Below are 24,000 nucleotides of genomic sequence, written 5' to 3'. Positions count from 1 at the left end.
GTACGTCCATAAATAACAAATGAACGGCTCAGTGAAAAGTCCTCACATGCCTTCAGTCTACCATCTTCTCAGAGTAAAACTGGAGAACAAGAGCTTCTGCATCACATGACACCAGCACCCAGTCTCTGGACCAATCAGGGCCAAAGTTATTAGCATTTCAACAGACTGACCAGACAACAGTATTCTCCAGTGTCGCTCTGAAAATATGCTTTATGGAACAAAGAAATGGGAGAAGGAGGCTCATTTTCAGATTTGGGACGAGAGCTGGCAGAGAATCTGTGAAGTGCAGTGGAATTCAACCAGTTGGACTGCATGGCCAGAGCTCTGCTGCAAAATATTGCACCATTTCTCAGGACTCCCTCGCAAAAAAGGCCTTTTGGAGATGGTGGGAGTTGCTGGACGAGATAAATGACACCAATCACTTCCATATCTTCTGGAACTGCCAGGTTCCTGTCCCTTATTGTCCAGAAATACATCAGCATCTAAATAATGTATCTGGAGGTACCATTCCTTTTAGATGTGATGCTATCTACATGGTGATATTCCATTTGAAAGATGGAGCCAAAAGGACAAGAAACTGGCTCAAATACTTTCGGTGGTAAAAAGGCGGTGACAAGGAGATGCTAAAACCAGACCCAGCAGTCACTGATGAATGGATAGAAATAGGGATGCACCGATATCAATACCAGTATTGGGTGCTGGTACCGATACCGGGCTTGAGTACTCTACTCGTACTCGTAAAATATGTGCCGATACCACGACACCGATACCAGATTATGGAAGTGTGCAGTTTACATTATCTGACTGCAAGGCGGGCAGTGTGGAGTCATGTCAGCGGTGTGGAAATATTTTCAGGTGGATGAGAGCGAGTGTGACAAAAACAAAGCAGAATGCAAATTATGTTCAGCAAAACTGTCTAGAGGAGGGACCAAATCTGCAATTTACAACACAAGCAACTTGATAAAGCATTTGAAATCCCAGCACAACACAGAATATAAGGAGTTCACTAGCGGCACCGACAAAAGACAACCAACTTTGCGGCAGACGCTGGCGAGGCGGGAGAAAATGTCCAGAGGCAACCCGCGTGAGGGTCAAAATCACAGATGCTCTTGCCGAGTATATTTCCCTGGATGACCAGCCACTGTCTGTGGGCGATGATCTGGGATTCCGGGGTCTTCTCTGCGTACTGGAGCCAAGGTATGAGATTCCCAGCCGTCACCATATCACAGACACGGTGCTACCGAAGCTGCACGACTCCGTGAAAAAACACATCCGCATAAAACATCAGGGCTCTCAAGCCTCACACCCAATGTGTGAGACTTGAGAGCAAAGGCAGAGAAACTCTCCAGCTACAGCAGCGCACTGACATAGATTGTGTAACAAAGCGAAGAGTTGCCACTCCGCTCTATTTTCACTGGCTAACAGCAGCACACTGGCTTAGCTTGTCTATTCAGAGAAGAGGTATCACTTCGGCTTATTTTTCAATCTGTGTTATCACAGGCATACTCATTCATTGGTAGCTGATTTGTTAGGTCTTTTTGATATTGTATTGTTGATATTGTAATTTACATTTTAAAAATAGTAATACCGGTAATAATTTAACATAACACCCCCGACGCCGCCACCACCAAAATCTCACTCTGAACTCAGTTCAAAACTTGAGAGCCCTGAAACATCCGCAGTGTATGACAATTTTGTTAAATTTGTGTTTGTACTGCAGTGAAACTTGTGACAGTCACCCATGTTCAAGAAAAACATGCTGAGGAATGTTGTTCAAATAAAAGAACATCTGTGGAAAAATTTAAAAAATTCAAAGTAATTCTATAAGTGTAATGGCGTTATTAAGTACTCGGTATCGGTATTGGTGAGTACTGAAATGCAAGTACTTGTACTCTACTCATTCTGTGAAAAAGTGGTATCGGTGCATCCCTAGATAGAAATAGTACATGAAATATAGATTATGGAACAGCTGTCATTTTCCCTCAGGATCCAAAAAGAAAAATTCTAGCTGATATGGACCAAGTGGACTGAAAACATTAAACCAATAAGTCGTGTTGTAGTCAAGACCGCACCGACCGAGACCGAGACATTACCGAGACATTTGGAGGTCGAGACCGAGACCAGACCAAGACCGTACATATCAAAGAAAAATCATAACAAAACAGAACAAAATGACAGGTATCTCGTTTAAACCAAGTTTGCTATTAAAAAAAAACTCTGCTGGAATTACCACAATCTAAGGAAATTTGTTGTTTAACTTCTTGTAAAAAGTACGCCATCATACTTTTTAAAACTGCACTGACAAGCAATGATAAATGTCATTTCATAAAGAAAGATTAAAAGAAAAAGGAATAAGGCCTAAATTAAATGAACGAAGTGAAAAAACCTGACATACCATTTCAGCGAGGTGTTTTTGTTGACTTTCTTGATCATGGGTCCTTAAAGGCCCCATGCTGTCCACGTCTCCAGGGTTTTATTTTATCTGTTGATCTCCCTGCATGATGTGTTTGTGGTTTTGAACCTGTGGTCTGATAAATATAGTTTCACAGCTCCTCTCTCTCGCCCTTCTCTGGCAGCACGGTTTGATTAGCCAATCAGAAGAGAGAATCAGCCCCTCTCCACTGATTGGCTGACTGTTTTCTGAGTGACATATGGTCGGGCCAATCACAAGCAAGTAACTGAAACCTTCATTGCTCAACGGAGCTCAATGGTGCTCACCGGTAAACAGGAATTATCATCTCATGTAAGATTGTCATGGCAACCGCCGAGCGTGATGTTATACGACCGTACGTGTTTGAGCCCGACTCCGATCCCGAACCACAGACGAAGCTGGCGTTGTGTTGTGTCGGGTTGATAAAACAGTCGGCGCTAACCCTAACCCTAAACCCTGTGGGACCCGTGAACCGGGACCCTGAGTGTGATGTTATACAAACGTACGATCCTGAACCACAGACAGGAGAAACCGAACCACCTCAGATCCGTTTATTACAGGATGTTTCAGAATGGTACGTTATGTTTGTTAAATATGTTGTAAATATGTTGTGAGCTTGTTGCCTGGGGACGGGCAGGCGCTGTGGGCGGAGTCACCGTCCTCATGACATCATCAATTAAGGGAAGTGCAATCCGCTCGTTTTACAAGCGCAGTAGGGCTGTACAGCCAAGGCACTATTTGTATTCGGGTTTGGATTCGGGCTTTTTAAAAATACTTCGGATTCGGATTATTCGGATTTGGGAAGAAACCGGAAGTGAGCGCATAGAGACTTCCGCCGAGGTAGCCGGCTAACTTCCGGTTTAGCTCTCGGCTAACTAGAATGGGAATAAAATACTGTATTCATCTGAATATAAGACGATATTTTTCCATTGAAAATGCCCTGAAAAAACACCCTCGTCTAATATTGGGGGTCTAAGCAAATTCACCTGTACTGTACTTGCATATGTAAACCAGTAGGTAGGCTCACCTGATGCCGCGATTACCGGCGAATGGCCGCATTGAGCAGTCACTAATCAACCATGTTGTCTGTGTCATTGTGCTGCTGCAGCCGTGTATGAACAAAAGTTGATTTATAATGAAAGGTATATATGGCAGTCTGTGTGCGCCGCTCACCTGTCAGATCCAGCAGACCTGACCAGGTGGGCGTGGTACCGACTGACCGGTGCCGCGGCCGGCGCGCCTGATGCCGGCCGGTGGCTTTTTTATTCAAACAACATTTTGTCCATATAAAAAGTATTTTTCCAAAAAAGGGTCTTGAAAAAGAGGGGCCGTCTTAAAATCAGGGTCGTCTTTTATGCGGGTCAATACGGTAATTTAATCGTGCGTCTCTTCTAGACTTTCCAAATGTAATCGGACTGAATGGATCAGATTCTGCTGGTGAAACGAGTCGTTCTGCGGGGGTCGTGACACTCAAAAAATGTATCCACCGTTTTATAGCCGCTTCTTTTCCCGTTATTGTCTTTGACAAAATGCTTTTGGTGTTGCTGCAGTGCTGCCTGCTCGTGTTCTGTGCTGCTGCTCCTCTGTGATGACGGACGGGACTGAACACCAAAACCAAAGTGTGGCAGTGAAAACACGCACCAACATGTTTTTTGTTATGTTTTGTTTTAATCTCTTGTAATTGGCTCAAAATCCTGCTCAAAACACACATCCAAATGTTTTTTTTTTTTCTTTAGAAAAAAGCTCCCAAATAATGAGGAGAAACCTCGGACAGAAAAACTATTCGGGATCAAAGCATTATTTGTGTACTTCTGAATATCGTATTCAGGTTCAGGTACATCCCTAAAGGGCAGTTTCAAAAAACGGGCTGTGTAAACTTCTCCATTTATCACAGGTGAAATGCAAAACAACCAAAATTGCATTTTTCAGGCCATAGGGCCTTTAACTTAATTAATTTGAGAACATTTTGCATTTTGGTGCTTTGACAGCTATATTTTGACTCATTTCAAGCAATTAAGGCATTTTTTCTTTATATCTTGAAATACAATGACGGTAGGGCTGCAGTCTGTTAGTCGACTGGTCGATTTATTGGTTGATACTTGGTCAACCAAAATCTGATTGGTCGATTATTTGCCGTGTTCATTTTATCAGGAGTAAAGCACTAAGTGCTGATGGGGGTGTTTTCAGAACAGCCTGTTTCCCTGGTAACAGTCTGTCTTCAGAACACCTTCCTTGTTCTCACAGTTTTGGATTAGCCCAACCCACTGGAGACAGACAGGTGGGCCTGTATGTTCTGAACTGAAGGAAAAATGAGGCCTGGTTTTCTGAATATTTGCTTCATTAAGAACGTTTAATGAACATTTAGTCCTCTGCCATGTCAAAGACGTCGTCAGTGTGGCAGCATTTTACCAAAATAGATGGAAAAAAAGTCGAATGCAAACTTTGCAAACAACAGTTTGTGTATCACAGCTCAACAACCAACATGGCACATCACCTAAACACGGTAAGCTAACATGTCTGTGTTAGGCTGCTCTGTCAGTTTGGAGTATAAACACATCAGAATTGGCATATTTCAAAGTTTTAGTCTAATAATCGTTTTATAACTGCAGGCGCACACACCCGCGACGACAGCAGCTTGACATAGGACTATTTTCAGAAATCATAAGCTGTGATGTTGCGTAGGTGGACGTGATGCAGCGTGTCAGAGCCGAGCGACTCCAGTGTGTCATTCAGTGCAAAATAATGAGGTCAAAAATGATTTAATATACTGCAAATACTAGTTGTTCATGTTCATTTATAATTCATTTAGGCGGACAAGCCTACCAGGTAGGCCACTGCCCAGTGAATTAATCTAAAAATAGTAACTTTTTTTTTATTCCCGATTAGTCGACTTTTGGTCGAAAGATTTTCTTTGGTTGACTACAGGCCTAGCTGAGGCTCCTCACTGCTCTGTTATTGGCCTCAGCCTGCTCGCTCATCATATCCATATTACTAATGACTGTTTAGCACTAATTTACACTTTCATGAAAGCACCAACCAGTCATCCTAACAATATCCTCACAATATGGATATCACGGTATTCAGTCAAAAACATGGTGACAGTCCACTGTGTTCATATGGCTCAGTCTGAGGGACTAGAGACAGAAAATATCCTGAAATATACAAAATGTTCATTTGGTGTGGTCGTCTGTCAGCCTGCAGAGTTTAAACAAAGTTTTGCATGGGAAGTAGGTGAGCTGTGAAAAAGTGTGTGAAGATGATCAAAATAATAATCAATGAAAAACAAGAGGTCCTAAAGGTTTAGTTGAGGTTCAGAACAGTTCCAAGACAACAGTAACCATGAGGGAATGTGATCAGGATGGGAAAAGTTGGACATATCAACTCCATCCCATCATGCCTAATCTGTGAAAGACACCAGAATGCACTGATATGCCCACATGGGATTTTTGTCCCTGATGATTCATCAGAGAAAATATTGGAATCCTTTGTGAATCCATAGTTGGACCAAGACCTCCATGATGGTGTCCTCTATACGTTCTGTGGAATTACCACAATAAATATCAGATTCCCACAGACGGAGGCCTTTTGGACCCCTGCATGTTGAAATAATGTACAATATCATCACTCAAGTTCACAGTTTTTCATTTCAAAATACAGTTTGACAACAATTTGAGATGTAAGCCTGTAAAACTCCTGTTCAACTAACAGAATATTACATGTTCACACATCATTAAAAAGTGCAGTCTGACCTGAGAGTCTCCAGTCTGCAGTTTGGACTCTCCAGTCCAGCAGACAGCAGCTTCACTCCTGAATCCTGCAGCTGGTTCTCACTCAGGTCCAGCTCTGTCAGATGGGGGTTGGACTTCAGAGCCGAGGCCAGAGAAGCACAGCAGCTCACTGACAACCTGCAGTGCCTCAATCTGAATGAAGAATAAAAAATACAACTATAAGACAAGAAGAGTGCAGATCTGTGTCAGGCCTCCCTCACAGAGCTGCGTCTGATTGGCTGCTTGTCACTGAAGAGCAGCAGCCTGACAGCTGAAGCTCAAACCACTTCCTGTCTTTTAGGAATGGAATGAGTCTTGTGCTGTATCTTCATGCAAGCATGGGCTCAACATTTTCCTCCAATCAGGGCGCTGCATAACAGAGTCAACACCGGTTAAAGGGGATTCAAACTTCCTGTCAGTCATTCCATTTCCATAATTCCAGATTTGAAGCATCACTCCTCAGTGAACTGGCTCCTTGCACTCTGAGAGCTTTTTCTACTTCAGTATCTAGTTATTATTATGGATTTGCCATGTTTTCTAGCAGCCTGCTCAAACTGATACAGCTATTCATTTTGTCAGAAAGTGAAAATACCGTATTTCACCAATTATTCGCCCGGCCGCAAATAGCCGCCTGGTTCTTATAAACGCCTGGGGTCTGCACGCATTTTGCGTATTAAACGCCCACCCGAATAACCGCCGGGGCGATTATTTGCATCATAATGAGGTAACCTAAAATAAGGCTACTCACCTTATTTTTGCAGAAGTAAACAGTTAGCCGCACAATCACTGTGCAGCGCTTCTGTTTTCTGTCAAAATAAGAGCGCTAGCTAACGTTAGAACAAAAGGGTGTACCGTAATATTAAATCGACCGACTGAAAATATGTTGGACAGTAGCTGTCATCACGATAATGACCTGGTGCAAAAATAAATAAAGGCCTGCAGCGAATAGCCGCCTGGTTCTTTTAAACGCCCGGGGTCCAAGTCGATTTTGCATATTAGACGCCCGGGCGATTAATTGGTGAAATACGGTACTAAACAATAATAGGCTAATTATTCCTAAATAAATGAATATGTTGTTATTGTAAAGTCTGGTCCCCACAGTGTCTGCCTAAAAACATTCTGTCCTTTGGACAAATGGAGTTGATGAGCCCTGATGTGTTTGATTTTCTTCCACAAACACAGCAGAGATCTGGAACCGACGGCTCACCAGCTCTTTTTGATAGAAGTCATGTGGCTCTGACAGAAACCGAGTTTCAAACACACAAACACACAAACATCTAAATTAAGAATAAGGTTTCTCTCTCTCTCTCTCTCTCTCTCTCTCTCTCTCTCTGTCTCTCTCTCTGTCTCTCTCTCTGTCTCTCTCTCTCTCATGCATCCATGATACAGAACCTGACCAACCATCCTCACAAAAACTAAAATAACCAGCAGCCCCGACTTTAAAAAAGCACAACATATACTTCACAGCAATATCAGCCTTATAGACATTTAGTGCTACTATATGATTCAAACAATATCCATATATTTCTGTCATCATTAAAAAGTGCAGTCTGACCTGAGAGTCTCCAGTCTGCAGTTTGGACTCTCCAGTCCAGCAGACAGCAGCTCCACTCCTGAATCCTGCAGCTGGTTCTCACTCAGGTCCAGCTCTGTCAGATGGGGGTTGGACTTCAGAGCCGAGGCCAGAGAAGCACAGCTGCTCTCTGTCAAGATGCAGTGCCTCAATCTGAATGAAGAATAAAAAATAAACTATAAGACAAGAAGAGTGCAGATCTGTGTCAGGCCTCCCTCACAGAGCTGCGTCTGATTGGCTGCTTGTCTCTGAAGAGCAGCAGCCTGACAGCTGAAGCTCAAACCACTTCCTGTCTTTTAGGAATGGAATGAGTCTTGTGCTGTATCTTCATGCAAGCATGGGCTCAACATTTTCCTCCAATCAGGGCGCTGCATAACAGAGTCAACACCGGTTAAAGGGGATTCAAACTTCCTGTCAGTCATTCCATTTCCATAATTCCAGATTTGAAGCGTCACTCCTCAGTGAACTGGCTCCTTGCGCTCTGAGAGCTTTTTCTACTTCACTATCCAGTTATTATTATGGATTTGCCATGTTTTCTAGCAGCCTGCTCACACTGATACAGATATTCATTTTGTCAGAAAGTGAAAATACTAAATAAATGAATATGTTGTTATTGTAAAGTCTGCTCCCCACAGTGTCTGATTAAAAACATTCTGGCCTTTGGACAAATGGAGTGGATGAGCCCTGATGTGTTTGATTCTCTTCCACAAACACAGCAGAGATCTGGAACCGACGGCTCACCAGCTCTTTTTGATAGAAGTCATGTGGCTCTGACAGAAACCGAGTTTCAAACACACAAACACTCAAATCTAAACTAAGAATAAGGTTTCTCTCTCTCTCTCTCTCTCTCTCTCTCTCTCTTTCTCTCTCTGCACTGCATGCTGGGAGTCGGGTGTGTGAGTGGAGTGAGTAGCTGCTGAGGGTTTTGAATCTTTTTTTCACTTTTGGTGTTTTTTGCACTTTTCTTTTCTCTCTCTGTTGTTTCTGCATGACCAGGTAAGTGATATTTTTCTGTTCTTGGTGTTTGTGGATAAAACAGAGCTGTAAATCGGCGTCAAGGTGGGCGAGATGGCGTCCGCTGAGACGCCGTCCCTGTCCCTCAACACGGGGTGAGGCTCGTCCCCGGCCCCGGTGTGCCGATGGAGGCGGTGCTGCTCGCTGTGGGAGAGGCTGTGGGTCATGACAGTTTGGCCTACGCTTCCCGTATGAACAAGGCGGTGGTAGTTTTTGTAAAGGAGGAGCGGTTTGTCCATAAGCTGGTGGAGACAGGTGTGGTGCTGCAGGACACGTTCGTCCAGGTGTCTCCTCTGGCGGTACCGTCCACCAGAATCACCGTGTCCGGGGTTCAGCCGTTCATTCCCAGTGAGCTGCTGGAGAACGAGTTGTGGAGGTTTGGTAAGTTTGCCAGCGGGTTAAAGACTGTTGGTTTGGGCTGTAAGGATCCTAAAGTGAAGCAGGTTTTGTCGCTCCGACGCCAGGTGTTCATGTTCTTGGACTCGCCTACTCAGACTCTGGACGTGTCTTTCAGAGTGAAGCATGGAGGTGGTTTCTACATGGTGTATGCTAGCTCAGGACAGATGAAATGTTTTGAATGTGGAGATGTCGGACACAAACGTGTTTTGTGTCCGCAGAGACAGACCGAGGTTACTGCCGGCTGTCGCCGGCGCGGAGGAGGCTGCCTCCGCTGGCTCTGCTACCGGCGGCGGCGGCGGCTCCGCTGTGCATCCCTCACTCCACCGTTCAGTGTGAACGGTGGAGTGAGGGATGTGAGTATGCCTTCCCTTCTCTGACTGTTGCTCCTGCTGTGGAGGAGTGGCAGGAGGAGGAGGACAAGTTATTAACTTTTGCAACTCCAAAGCTTGGAAGGTTTGAAGTTTTGGAAAAGAAAGCAGCATATCAGCTTTGTGTGAAAGTGAACAACCTGGGCTCCTTGGTGGGGGTTAAAGTGTCGAAGTGGACTGAGGTTTTCGGCCGAAGCAAGCCCCCGAAAGGCAGCTGGAGGTCCTTGTATAAGCTGCCCGTTGAAAAGCGGACAGCTGACCTCCAGTGGAGGATAATACATGGAGCAACAGCTACGAACAGACACATAGCACACCTGGATCCCAGCCACGGGGTGGGCTGTCTGCTCTGTTCTCAGGAAGAATCTCTGGTTCATGTGTTTACTGGCTGTGTGAGGCTGGCTGGTCTGCTGAGGGTTTTACAGTCATGGTGCAGAGGTTTGGGGGAACCTTTTTCTTTAGATTTGTTTATATATGGTCCTAAATACCAGGTGAAGAAAAAGCACATCTGTACTTTACTGAATTTTATGTTTGCAATGTCTAAGCCTGCTATCTGGGTATCCAGGAAAAACAAGGTGAAGGATGCAGGATGCACAGATTGTGTTGAGGTCATGAAGGGTCTGGTGGCTGCCCGGCTGAGAGTTGAACATGCGTACTATCACACAGTGAACAACCTGGAGACGTTCAGAGCTGTGTGGGCAGTGGGAGGAGTTCTGTGCTCTGTGGGGAGGCAGGAGAACTGTCGCTCTCCTTTTGACTGATGGAACGTTGTTCTAAACTCTTTTTTTGTCTGATTTCTGGCTTTTTTACTTTTAGTTATGAACATCTGAGTTAATCTGATTTGTTGTTGAAAGATCATTTAATTGTTCAAATAAAGGTATTTTAAAAGTCAAAGTCTCTCTCTCTCTCTGAGTGCATGGTGGAGTGAGTGGAGTGTGGAGTGGTAGCGTGGCTTCAGCGTGAGTGAGTTTTCTCTCTTTTTGCTGTTCTATGTGTGTATTTTCTTTATTTCTCTGTATTTGGGTTACTGACAGGTGAGTAGGTGCAGGTGTAGTTTGGTTTGGTAGCGGGGCTGCTGGCTCGGTTGGGCAGTATGCCCGTGGTGGAGGCCGGTGTGGAGTTTGAGAGGCTGACTCGCCGTCATGCCGTCAAACTGGTGCCGGCGGTGAACTGCTCGGTGGAGGAGGCCCTCCTTTAACAAAGAAACATGCAGACCTGCAGTGGAGAATCCTACATGGTATTGTAGCTGTGAACTCTTTTGTTTCGGTTATTAACTCTGATGTGGAGGATAAATGTCCCTTTTGTGGGCAGAGAGAGACTGTATTTCACTGTTTTTCAGAGTGCACCCGTCTCACTGCTCTGTTTGTTGTATTGAAAATTATTTTCAGCAAATGTGAACAGGTTTTTTCCAAAGAGGTTTTTATTTGTGGCTTTAAATACACTCGCCAGCAGAGGCACAAATGCCAGTTGTTAAACTTTGTTTTGGGTCAGGCAAAGATGGCGGTGTATGTGAGCAGGAGGAGAAAGGTGGAGGAGGGACTGAATGTTGATGTAGTTCCTGTTTTTGTAAAAATGGTGAAGTCCAGACTGCTGGTGGAGTTCAGCTTCTACAGAGCTGCTGGTGATGTGGGCAGCTTCCAGCAGATGTGGGGTTATGGGGAGGCGCTCTGCTCTGTAGCACAGGGGCAGTTAGTCTTTGCACATGTGCTGATGTAATGTTTGGACAATGGTTTGTGCATGTAACCATATTGTGAAAAATGTCATTGTAGTGTATTATGTTTTTGGACAGTGCACATAGAGACAAATAAATGTTATTTTATTTGTCTTTTATTTAAATCTCTCTCTCTCTCTCTCTCTCTCTCTCTCTCTCTCTCTCTCTCTCTCTCTCTCTCTCTCTCTCTCTCTCTCTCTCTCTCTCTCTCTCTCCTCTCTCTCTCTCTCCTCTCTCTCTCTCTCTCTCTCTCTCTCTCTCTCTCTCTCTCTCTCTCTCTCTCTCTCTCTCTCTCTCTCTCTCTCTCTCTCTCCTGACACATGAGAAGGTTGTTAGTTACTTGTCAAACCTCACAAAGCACGCTTGCATCCATGATACAGAACCTGACCAACCATCCTCACAAAAACTAAAATAACCAGCAGCCCCGACTTTAAAACAGCACAACATATACTTCACAGCAATATCAGCCTTATAGACATTTAGTGCTGCTATATGATTCAAACAATATCCATATATTTCTGTCATCATTAAAAAGTGCAGTCTGACCTGAGAGTCTTCAGTCTGCAGTTTGGACTCTCCAGTCCAGCAGACAGCAGCTCCACTCCTGAATCCCGCAGCTGGTTCTCACTCAGGTCCAGCTCTGTCAGATGGGGGTTGGACTTCAGAGCCGAGGCCACGATTTCACAGTGAGTCTCTGAGAGTCCACAGTTAGAAAGTCTGTAATTACAGATTTAATGTCAAGTCTGTGATTTTCTTGTGTTTATATAGTGTTGTATTATAGTAATATTAAATTGTATTACAGGATACAAATTTTTTGAAAGGTGCTTCATATATAATATCAGAAGAAACCAAGCAGTAGAAACCTGATGCTCAACTTCAATTACACAGCAAAAACTCTTATTTTGAAGTATCGTAGGGGTGAGCTGCTGTGGGCATCACCATCATGTTGCCTCCTTTTTACCCTGGACTGCCTGAAGTATATTTTTTCTGTCAGAATCAATCCTTAATCCTGAATATTTAGAGAACTACATATCTTTATTGTATTTCTGATGGTGTCAGGTATGGAAGCAGCTCTTCACTGTTTGGATAATGTTGATTTCACATCAGGACTAACCGAGCCTTCCTGCAGTTCCTCACAGCTGGGATCAGTCTCCGTCGTCCCTCCTTTGATGTGTTGTACGCCTTCAGGTCCAACTCATCCAGAACCTCCTCTGACATCTGCAGCATGTAGGCCAGAGCTGAGCAGTGGATCGCAGAGAGTTTCTTCTCTGATCTGTTCTCTGACTTCAGGAACTCTTGGATGTCCTGATGTACTGAGAGGTCATTCATCTCCATCAAACAGTGGAAGATGTTGATGCTTCTGTCAGGAGAGACACTGGAGGTGTTCATCTCCTTCAGGTTGTTGACGACTCTCTGGATGTCTTCTGCTCTGCTCTCTGTCTGACCCAGCAGGCCTTTTAAGAGCTTCTGGTTGGACTCCAGTGAGAGGCCATGAAGGAAACGGACAAAGAGGTCCAGGTGACCATTTTTGCTCTTCAGGGCTTCAGACATGACTGTCCTCAGGAAGATATGCAACGATGACTTTCTGTCATCACATTCTCTCCTCATGACTCTGGCCAGTACCTCTGTGTTCCTGTTGGTGTAGCAGTGGAAGATGTAGACTGCAGCGAGAAACTCCTGAATGCTCAGATGAACAAAGCAGTAGACTTTTCTCTGGAAGAGCACACACTCAGTTTTGAAGATCTCTGTGCACACTCCTGAGTACACTGAGGCCTCTGTGACATCAAGACCACACTCCTCCAGGTCTTCTTGGTAGAACATCAGGTTGCCTTTCTCCAGATGTTCAAACGCCAGCCTGCCCAGCTTCAGAAGAACTTCCCTGTCAGTCTCCATCAGCTCCTGCTGACTCCTGTCATGTCTCTCATTGTACTTGTGCTTCTTCCTCTGTGTCTGAACCAGCAGGAAGTGTGAGTACATGTCAGTCAGGCTCTTGGGCAGCTCTCCTCTCTGGTCTGTAGTCAACATGTGCTCCAGAACTGTAGCAGTGATCCAGCAGAAGACTGGGATGTGGCACATGATGTGGAGGCTCCTGGACGCCTTGATGTGTGAGGTGATTCTGCTGCACAGCTCCTCATCACTGGATCTCCTCCTGAAGTACTCCTCCTTCTGGAGGTCAGTGAACCCTCGCACTTCTGTTACCCTGTCGACACATGTAGGAGGGATCTGATTGGCCGCCGCAGGTCTGGAAGTTATCCAGAGGAGAGCTGAGGGAAGCAGATTCCCCTTGATGAGGTTTGTCAGCAGCACGTCTACTGATGATGTCTGTGTGACATCAGACACGACCTCATTGTTCTGGAAATCCAATAAAAACCTGCTTTCATCCAGGCCGTCAAAGATGAACACAACTTTACAGACGGTGAGCTTCTCTGCTGTGACCGTCTGTAATGTTGGATGGAAAACACGGAGCAGCTGGAGAAGACTGTAGCGCTCATCTTTGATCAAGTTCAGCTCCCGGAACGAAAGCAGAACCACAAGACTGACATGTTGGTTTTCCAAGCCCTCTGCCCAGTCCAGAGTGAACTTCTGCACTGAGAAGGTTTTTCCAATCCCGGCAACGCCCTGCGTCACAACTACTCTGATGTGTGTGTCTTGGCCAGGTAAGGGTTTAAAGATGTCCTGGCACTTGATTGGAGTGTCACTGAGGGTCTCCATCTTGGATGTTGTCTCCAGCTGCCACACCTCATGTTGGGTATTAACCTCTTCACTCCGTCCCTGTGTGATGTAGAGCTCAGTGTAGATCCTGTTGAGGGGGGTTCCACTTCCTGCTGCAGCAGTTCCTTCTGTCACAAATTCACATCTCCTCCTCAGACTGATCTTATGCTCGTCTAAAACCTCCTGCAGACCGCCGTCCACTGGGCTGGTTTGACTGCCTGTCTGCAGTCCAGGTCTTGTTCTGGATCTTTCTCCACACTGGGGACAGGCAGGATCTCCTGATGGATCAGACTGGTCCCAGTATGAGGTGATGCACCGTCTGCAGAACCAGTGTCCACAGCTGGTGGAGACTGGATCCCTCAGGAGCTCCTGACACAAAGCACAGCAGGACAGCTGCTCCTTCACATCACCTCGACTCCTCTTCCTGTCCCTGTGGAGATGAAAGCACTTTGTTTATGTTTAGACAACATTATGTTTTAACTGAAATCTTAAAATCTAATAAAAAAAAGTAAAAAATAAACAATCATGACGATGGGACACTTGACATTTAGCCAAGGTTATTACAATTGTGATAAGCGGTCTCTTATGTCACCTTCAGTGACTACATTTACATGGACTACAATATTCTAATATTAATGCAATTAAGATAGTATTTAGAAGAAGAAATGTCCATGTAAACAGCATGACATCCACTTTGACTTTCTGCAGCAGATTATGACAAATACAGCAATCCAAGAGATTGACAGCTAATGTTTTTTTGTGATTTTTATTGTGAATCCATAAAAGAAAAGTTGACCAACAACAAAAGCAAAACATGTGAATAGTTTCTGGGTGAGGAGGAAACTCGCTGCAACAAGCTTTCAACAAACAAAAGAGGACGACACCCCCTCGACTTAACCCTGAGATTAGTCACCATGGTTACTACTTCAGTCTACTACGACTAGACCCCATAACAAATGTCTGAATCCCCTCCACATCCAGGTGGGTCTTCATGCTGGTTCCATGACCAGAAGTCAGGTATTACAACACTCAGGCTGGACAATATGCTGATCTCCTGATCGATACTATCATCACACCTGGGAGCCGATCAATACATATTACAATTCTTCAGTATCCTCTTATCCTCGTTGTGTAAACGTGTCAGAAACTGGCCCTTCCTGTCAGTCTGTATGGAGAGGCAGAGCTCCTCTGAACGGCCTCGCTCTCTAGTTTGTGTCTTTAAAGTTTGATGAGGCTGTGATTCTCCTAGAGGTCACTAGAGGTCATTTTCTCCAGCGACGTCCAGTTTGACAAAAGTCTCTGCCTGCAGTGAAATGGCTGCTATGGGGGCCAACATCATCACACAGGAATCAAATGTGGCTCATTGAATCCACAAGAGTCTCAGCTTTCCAGTCAAAGCCAACTGATGCAGCTCCAAGACTGTTTAGGCCCCAGTCTGCACACACACACCACAGGTTAAAAATAAAATAAAAAAAACCCCTAAAATTTAGTCCAAGTTAGAAACAATATTTTTTCCAGAGAGTTCTCAGGTTCTGTAAATGCATTGTGAAAATAATACAGCAATGTGTTGATCCTTGTGTTTTTTACCTTGAACCTTGATGTTGAAATGAAAATGTACTTTTGAATAATTAAGTATTTTTAAAAGAGATTACTTTAACTCAAGTAAAAAACTGACTGAGCAACTTCCACTGGCAGTGCAGAAATATTTAACCAGGAGGATCTACACTTTAACTCAAGTCATGTGTGTGTGTGTGTGTGTGTGTGTGTGTGTGTGTGTGTGTGTGTGTGTCACATCAGTCTGAGCAGCACAGGATCAGATTTATCTGTCAGTCAATGTGAATCTAAACTTCAGACTCAGGTGTGTGAAGAACTTGTGAGTGCAGGTGCACGTGGAAATGTTCTCAGGTGTTTTGGTGCAAAACATCAAACAGCATCACAGTTTGTGGAAAACAGCACAGAGCCAGATGTGTTTTGGTTGAACAGCTGGATTGCAGAGCAGGGAGCAGTCATTTCTCTCTTTGCAGTCTCTTTTCTTGATCTCCTCTCTACTTGCTCTGCTAGATAATCTCATGTCATCATATTCCATCAGGCTCACAGTCTAACAGCTGTCTTACTTTGTGTCTGAAGCTCCAGGTTCAGCACTGAAGTCTAGAGGTCGTCCTTTAGACCGGTCACTCTTCATGGACAGACAGCTGGACACTGCAGACTCTGCTCTGTGGCAGGAACCTCTGGAAACACAAATGTTTGAAACATGTTATTAGTTCTTGTAAATCAGGGCTCCAGATTAACTTTTCCACTGGCAGCACTGGTGCTCCCAGCTTTCCCAGTCGCTCCCAGCAGCTCATGATTTGGTCACAGCCTTTTTTTGTGAGGGGGGGTCCAGCTAAAAGAGCGGATGTGGCTCATGATCTGAAGCATCAGTTTTGGGGTCACGTCTACTTTCTCCATGAGCCACAAACAGACTTCACAAGAAAACAGTGAACACACACTGCACTCTAACAGCTGTCTTACTTTGTGTCTGAAGGTCCAGGTTCAGCACTGAAGTTTAGAGGTTCTCTTCTAGACCAGTCGCTCTTCATGGACAGACAGCTGGACACTGCAGACTCTGCTCTGCCCTCCTCTTCCTCCACACAGTCACTCATCTTCTGATTTAAGTCAGTCTAAGAGGTGCAAACACACACACACACACACACACACACACACACACACACACCAGAGAGATGATATATGGGTTGATGTCCTCGTATCCTAAAGGACAACAGGCATTAACTGTATTAAATGGAGTCAGTCACATAAATAATGTGTGTTTCAACAAAATTTTGTGGAAACATCACAGTTATTTAGTTGCTATTTTATATTAAGTGTATATTTGTAATAATTTTGTTGTTGTTTTTTTCTCTTCATTTCAAATACTGTTATTTTGCAAATGTATGTTTTATTTTTTAATTTTATTTTTATTGGTCATTCTTTACACTGATCTCATTTATTTATTTTTTTTATTAACGTCTTGCTAATTATTTGTTGTATTTTTTGTTTTGCTGATTTGCTCATTATTTTTTCCCCATGTCTCAGAAAATAATAAAGTGAATTTACGCAGGTGACAGAGGGTTAATAATACACACACTGAAACACACACACACACACACACACACACACACACTCCTCCTGACTCACTTTGCTGACTTGTGAATGTCGTCTTTTTTACTGAATAGATTTTACACTCACAGAAAAATAAAGACATCAAAAAAGAATGATCTAAAATCTCAGTGTCTGAATATTTTCCCAGAGCAACAGCAGTCATCCCTACATTAACCATATTGAGGTATTTGGTCAAAATATTTTACGATATTTGATTTAGTCTCTATCACCCAGCCCGAACCTTACAGTGAAATTTGACATTTTGATTTGAAGTTGTCATGGTGACCAGTTTCATGCAGCGTTTGGTCTCTGTAAAGGAGCCGGGAGCCGCTGATGATCTGCACAAATAAATGCAGATTCACAAATAATTTGTGAAGCACAAATTCCCTTTAGGAATGCACAAATGAAAGAGTGTGAATGCAGCAAAGCTCATGGACATGTTTCCCTGTTTCTGTCCAATCCAGAGGCTGCGTTCCAGACGCTGCGCTCACCAGCAAATCCTGGTGACGTCATGAAACCTGCAAATCTTTCTTTCAGTAGTTTTGGTGGCGCACCGTGTTCCCTTCATGTCTTTTTCTTGTTGTTGTTCTCAGAGAACTGAGCCTCAGCAGAAAAACACAAACTCCTTTCCATCAAAGCTTCAAAGCAGATGGTGTTTTCTTGTTAAGGAGCCACAGGTTTGGCCCTTATTCTCTTTTCTGTGTTGAGGGACCAGAGGCCTGTTCTCCCCCTGACAAACAGGAAACACTTTGCTTCCTGTTCAGGCTGGAAAAAGAAAAAGCCACAGGCCTGTTCAGGGCCCTGGGAACACAGGGGGCCTGCTCACTTTGAAAACTATTAATAGATTTGCATTTAAAAAAAAAAAATAATAATAATTTAGGCTATTCATTTATTCATTTTCCAGTGGCGGGTTTCATACATACAGATCAGTCTGTATTTCCTGTGGAATAAACGGAATTAAACGGCTTTAAAAACGTGCTGTCTGACGGATAGAACTGGCTAACATTTGTTTTTACCGCCTGATGAGATTTTTTTTCATCACCACAAAGAAAATGATCACTGCTTTACTTTTTACATTTATTTCTAACAGATGAACTCAACAGTGAAAAATGCAGCTTGAAAATGGCGTCAGACAAAAGTTGTGACTCACAGCAGAAGCGGAAGTTTCTTTTTTCTTTCTTCCTTTATTTCTTTGTTTCATTCTTTCTTCTTGGACTTGAACTCAAAGATAAACAGAAATCCTCTCCTGACGTCCGAACGTGTGCAGCTCTTCTACATCATGACAGTGGGACAGTCCAACATTAATGATGATGATGAGCCTCCTGGTCGCGGTTCGTCCAAACCGTCAACCAAACTTTCACTTTAACTTGTGCTGCGTTCACGTCCTCATCGGGCTCATGGGAGAATTCATCAGCTCCCACCTGCATCCCTGTGCTTTGGGACTGTGGACGTCATGAGATTATAATCTGATGCCGTGAAGGCTTTGGCCAGTAAACTCACACTGCTCACTGTTTCATTTAACCCCCCGCAGAGGAAAACAAAGCATCTGGGGACAAAATCTCCTCAGACGGGACTTTTACTTTGAAATGTTCCGCTGTGGCCCGCTGAGGTTTTAACAGAGCAGGTTGGTTTTCGTTCACAGAAAACTCCGTGCCGTGAGCTCACACTTTGAAACGTCACTTCGTGTTAAATCCCGACTTTATTGGACGATTTGGTGAGGCGTTCACGTGCACCTCCTGCCGGGAAGCTGAACTGTCTGATAATCCCGACACCACCCGAACGCGGCACGACTCAGCTGACGTCACATGTTCACCTCTGACTACGTGTGTGTGTGTGTGTGTGTGTGTGTGTGTGTGTGTGTGTGTGTGTCCTCAGAAACACACAGTGAGGTGATTCTCAGTTGGTTCTTGTTTTGCTGAAAAGGCTCTGAGCCGCTCCTCTGTCATCAGCGGCGCTTTGTCTCCATCTACTGGTGGAAACACGGAACTACACGCCGACTCCCTTCTGCCTGTGGCTCTCTGTGCGTGTGCGTGTGTGTGTGTGTGTGTGTGTGTGTGTGTGTGTGTGTGTGTGTGTGTGTGTGTGTGTGTGTGTGTGTGTGTGTGTGTGTGTGTGTGTGGTAAGTTTAACTAATATAGTTCAAGTTCAAGTTTCAAGTTTTAATTTGTCACATGCCTGATGTACAAGTACAGTATCAGTGAAATGCAATGGTGACAACTCCAGCACTGTGCAAGTAAAATGGATAAAAATAGAAAGAAAAATAGAAAGGATATATATACACTCCTATATACAATCCTATATACAATAAACAATATACAATTACAATTATGAACATCAGCCTCTCAGTTCTGGCTTTGATGGAGCGAAGCCGCTTACCTGAGGGCAGCCACTCGAACAGTCTATGGTTGGGATGGTGAGTGTCTTTAATAATCCGATTTGCCCTGGATCTGCACCGCTGGGTGTAGATGTCCTGGAGGCCGGGCAGTGCTGTGCAGGTGATGCGTTCAGCACATCGGATCACTCTGTGCAGGGCCTTCCTGTCCTGGGAGCTGCAGCTGCCGTACCAGGCAGTGCTCACCATTTTCTCAAATCTTCACACACAATTCTAAAAACTCACACCCAACGGTACAAACATCCAACTTCTGGGTCCCAATCAGTTTTTACCCTCAGACAACACACACAAGCTGTCAAAACACACACTACATGAGTGTTTGTTACACACTGGAGGGATTCATTCAAAACGCTGCCACCAAAATGCCCACAATAGGTTTTATTCACAGTATTTCCATATTCAGCACATATACAGGTTCAGCATCAGCATGATGTTGTCTCAGGTCAGGGTCAGGCCATAGTATTTCATCAACATCACACATTATGTCTGCTCTTGCCAGGCAGCGTGGGAAATATCCCCTTCACTTCAAACACAGTACTGTGTGTACTGGAATGAAAGATGGGCCTTTACTCTACACACTATAACATTTCTGTGTTGTATAGCAATAACCTGCACATGTTGGAATCGTTGCTCCTTCACCCTGTCAGAGTTCCTCTCAAAAGGCACACGGTGAAGTTGCTTCATCCTCTTCCTCTTCCTCTTTTTTGGCATGGTTGTGATCCGCTGTTCCAAAGCACATGAAGAAGCCTCCAGGCCTATTTACTGACCCACAGTTCTGACAGGTGTGTTAACAGTTTTTAGGCTGAGTGTTTGCACTTGGAGAAAGGTGTGGTCTCTGAGTTTAGGTCATGATAACTTGAGTTAATTATATTGAGAGCATGTGTTTGCTGAATGAACACACAGTGCAGTGAATGATTTATGTGGCCACTTTTGTGTAAGGTTTTGCAGAAAGAGTTTTGGATATTGAAACATGTGGAAACAGGTGAGTTGTGTTTATGGTTGTGGGAAATGCTTGTGTGCTTCTGGGAATGACAAAAAGGTTTGGGTTTTTGTGCCACAGGAACCAGTTTTTGTGTTTTAGCAATCGAGAAAAACTGTATTAGGCTGACACAGGAGTGTAATTATGTACACACACACACACACACACACACACACACACCTAAAACTGCGTTAACTCTAGACCAGTCTGATGTTGTATGTGTTTGTGCTCTTTGAATACTCACATGTTTCTCAGTTTGCCCCAGAAGCAGGTGTGAATCTCCGTCTGGCTGTGAAATAAAGTGAATAAAGTGCTGAGGTGTCGACCCTAACCCTAACCCTAACCCTAACCCTAACCCTAACCTGCAGGGAGTTTCATCAGAGTAGTTAGTCAGACGTGTTCTGCAGCATGTGGGAGAGCTGCAGGGACGGCAGCAGGAGTGTGGGCCTTTCCAGCGATGCCACTCACCAAGAAACATCAGCTTGTGTTTTGGCACAGAGACAGAAGAGGAAGAGTCGCTCCTGATGCCTTCAGAGCACGAGCACAGAAAAGTGAGGATGTTCACTAGTCTGGGGTTTTCAGCACATCGAGTTAGAAACTTAGAGGACTTTAATTTGATGGAGCCAGGCTAACGGCTCCCATTGACTTCAAGTCTTTATGCTAAGCTAACGGGAATTGCTACCCACAGGAACTGAACCACTGGGAAAAGGAGATTTTGCCCAAAACACTGCTGTATTCCTTATTACTTTTTTTATTTGTTTATTGCCTGTTCTTACCTATTGCCTGTTCTCTTCTTGAAAATAATGTGCACATGCTTTGAGTCTGAATTTCTGTTTTTGTTTGTGTATTTAAAGTGGAGTGGCGTGCAGAGCTCCTACTGGACGTTTGGATCCACACAGAAACAGCACGACTCCAGAGAGCGAGCACAGCATATACCTTTAATCCTATGGACTGACACCAGGCGAGCGAGTCAGCTGCTCTCACTGTTGCTCTCCCTCTCTCTCTCTCTCTCTTTGCCTTGTCACCACCAATCAGCATAATCCAGCCTTTCCACCTTAACTCCTCACAGCTCAGAGCAGGGAGTCAGGCAGTAACAGGTGGCCCTGAAGGGTCCGCTCCTCTGCCTGTCCTCATGTAGGTCGGCCCGCACACACACACACACACACACACACACACACACACACACACTCGGCCAGCTCTCCCACACTCTCCACGCTCCATTAAGCCGAGCATGCAGCACGGTGGCCTTCTCCTGGTGAGGCTGCGGTGATGTTTTCGGCGAGCTGAGCTGCACCGCCGCTCTGTTTGGAGGCTGCTGACCCCGGAGGCTGTCAGGGTGCCAGGCGGGGGAGGGGGACGAGGAGGAGGAGGAGGAGGAGGAGGAGGAGGAGGAGGGGGTACAATGGGAGAGGGGAGAGAGCAGGCAGGGGAGGCTCCGGGCCGAGCCTAACCCCGGAGCAGACTGCTGGGAGAAAACCAAGAGCTAGAGCCTAAAGGAGAGAAGGAAAAGGAAAAGGAAAAGGAAAAGGAAAAGTCTTGGCACCTGCTTCATCTGACCAGACAAACACAAACCTGACAAGCTTGAAGGATGGGAGCATCTTATGGAAAGAAGGTAAACCCACTCACTGTTTTGCTGCTTGTCTCTCACGTCTGTGTTGGTTTACTTTCTGGGGACCGAACACACCGATCAGCAGTCAGACTGGGAGGGAGCTGCTGCCCAACTTTAAAGGCAGCCTAAAACAGTTAAAAAGGATGTTTTTTTTCCCCTCAGAGATTAGAAACTACATACGTAACTCAGGAGATATGATAACACACACCAGGTCCAATCAGCAGACAAAACAATGCACATGCAGGTAAAGCACACACAAGACACCTGAGTGAATTACTTTGAAAAGGTTTCAGTTTCTTGAGGTTGTAATATCTGAACAAAGAGGTGGTGACCTGCTGGCTGTTAGCTGTGCATGTGTGCTTTTTGAATTTGCAAAATACTGCTGCTAATTTTGCTTTCAGTGTTTTGTGTCAGTCCCCGGGGAGTACAGTAGATACAGCAGATGCGGTCCTTTAAGAATCAGGGAAATCCTTCCATCTGGTGTTTTTTTTTTTAAGCGCTTGCAGAGTAGCTGGAGTTCACTGGAGTTTGCTCGTGGCTGTGAGGAGCAGCTCGCTGTTTCCACTCCACTCTCTCAGCCTTTACATTCTGTCAAGATTAAGACAGCACTGACTTTAATCAGACAGTCTGTTCTCAGGGGAAAACCTCATCGTTTTAGAGGCAAAGACGAGCATTCCTCAAATTCCAGGTGAGTTTCTGTTTAACTAGAGAAAGTTGGAAAGTGCCCGTGTCGGCCATCGAGACGTTGCGACATCATATTCAATCAGTTCTGGGCCGGGGATTCACAAATATTTGAGCTATGGGGCACGACACGCCTGTTATGTGGGTGTGTGTGTGTATGTGTCTTAGAATCATGTACTAATGGTGTTCATGCTAAGGTATTAATTCATATGTTATTTAAGGGTTATTGTAGATATTATTAACATTAGTAAATGCCATAATAATCAGTAACTAACAGTTAATTAACCATTACAGCATTAACTAACATTAACTAACGTTAATTGTTGTACTCTTATTGTGAAGTGGTACCAGCTGTTGTCATGACGGGAGGTTGTGTGTAAGTGCTGCTGAAGAAACACAATCCCCATGCTCCTGATGGGGGCGCTCTAATTAAAGGTCAAAGTTTGGAAATTTGACAAGTTGTAACTGGTACACTGCCATAAATCCTAAATGACTAACAGTTTGCACCAACATCACCAAACTTGGAGGGTATTTTGGATTGAGCTGCTTCCCCTGAGATGCTGCTTGTGGGTTCATGATGTTTGTTTTATTTTAGGAGTTGCTCTGCTCAGAAAGTGAATGGAGAGATGCAGATAGAGAACAGTTTGTTGTATTTGTCCTTGTTCGATCAGGTTCCTGCCTCTCAGGTTCCTGTGTGGAAGCTTCCTGCAGACGCCACCTGCTGGCTCTGCTTTCCAACTCAAAGAAGAGAGAAATAGGAAAAATGAGAAAATGGGAACCAGAACGTGTTTTTTTTTCTGTAGTGCTGCTCCTGTGTGTTGCTGCTGGTTTCTGTACTGATTGATTAATTGATTGATTGTTTATCAAGATCCCCATTAGCTGCTGAAAAAATCAGCAGCTACTCTTCCTGGGGTCCCTGACGTCATTGATCACTGATCAGTGATGTACCCACTATGAAATATTTTTTCATGGGAGGTGGGGGGTGGGGAGGGTGGGGGTAGGGGGGTCTGAGGGGTTTTCAGGATGATCAAATTGAATAATGAATATAAAATTCCATTTATGAACGTCCATTTATATTTTAATGAATATTTATTAGGCTAAATAATGATTTTTAAGGAACCTTGCATTGATGCTATTTTTTAACATATATTTAAGCATTATTACACGAGAGGGTGTGAAGTGATAATAATGACGGTGTAATAATGCAATTATACAGTTATTACCAACAA

At 44.4% G+C, this 24,000-nt stretch overlaps 1 protein-coding gene across 1 annotated transcript in view; it reads right to left on the bottom strand.

The window, feature by feature from the left end:
- The window catches only part of LOC115359332 (NACHT, LRR and PYD domains-containing protein 14-like), a gene marked incomplete at its 3' end in the record, with an annotated part of 845,616 nt that overhangs the window by 8,094 nt on the left and 813,522 nt on the right, over nt 1-24,000 (bottom strand). The window contains exons 9-10 of the mRNA XM_030051738.1: nt 7,754-7,924; nt 6,181-6,351 (exon numbers count right to left, since the gene is read on the bottom strand). Of these exons, the coding sequence (XP_029907598.1) occupies nt 6,181-6,351; nt 7,754-7,924 (342 nt within the window). The remainder of the gene's footprint in view (nt 1-6,180; nt 6,352-7,753; nt 7,925-24,000) is intronic.

The sequence above is a fragment of the Myripristis murdjan genome, chromosome 5, assembly GCF_902150065.1.
Source record: "Myripristis murdjan chromosome 5, fMyrMur1.1, whole genome shotgun sequence".
NCBI lineage: Eukaryota > Metazoa > Chordata > Actinopteri > Holocentriformes > Holocentridae > Myripristis > Myripristis murdjan.
The sequence above is the reverse complement of the archived record's forward strand: the minus strand, read 5'-3'. Positions and strand labels throughout refer to the sequence as shown.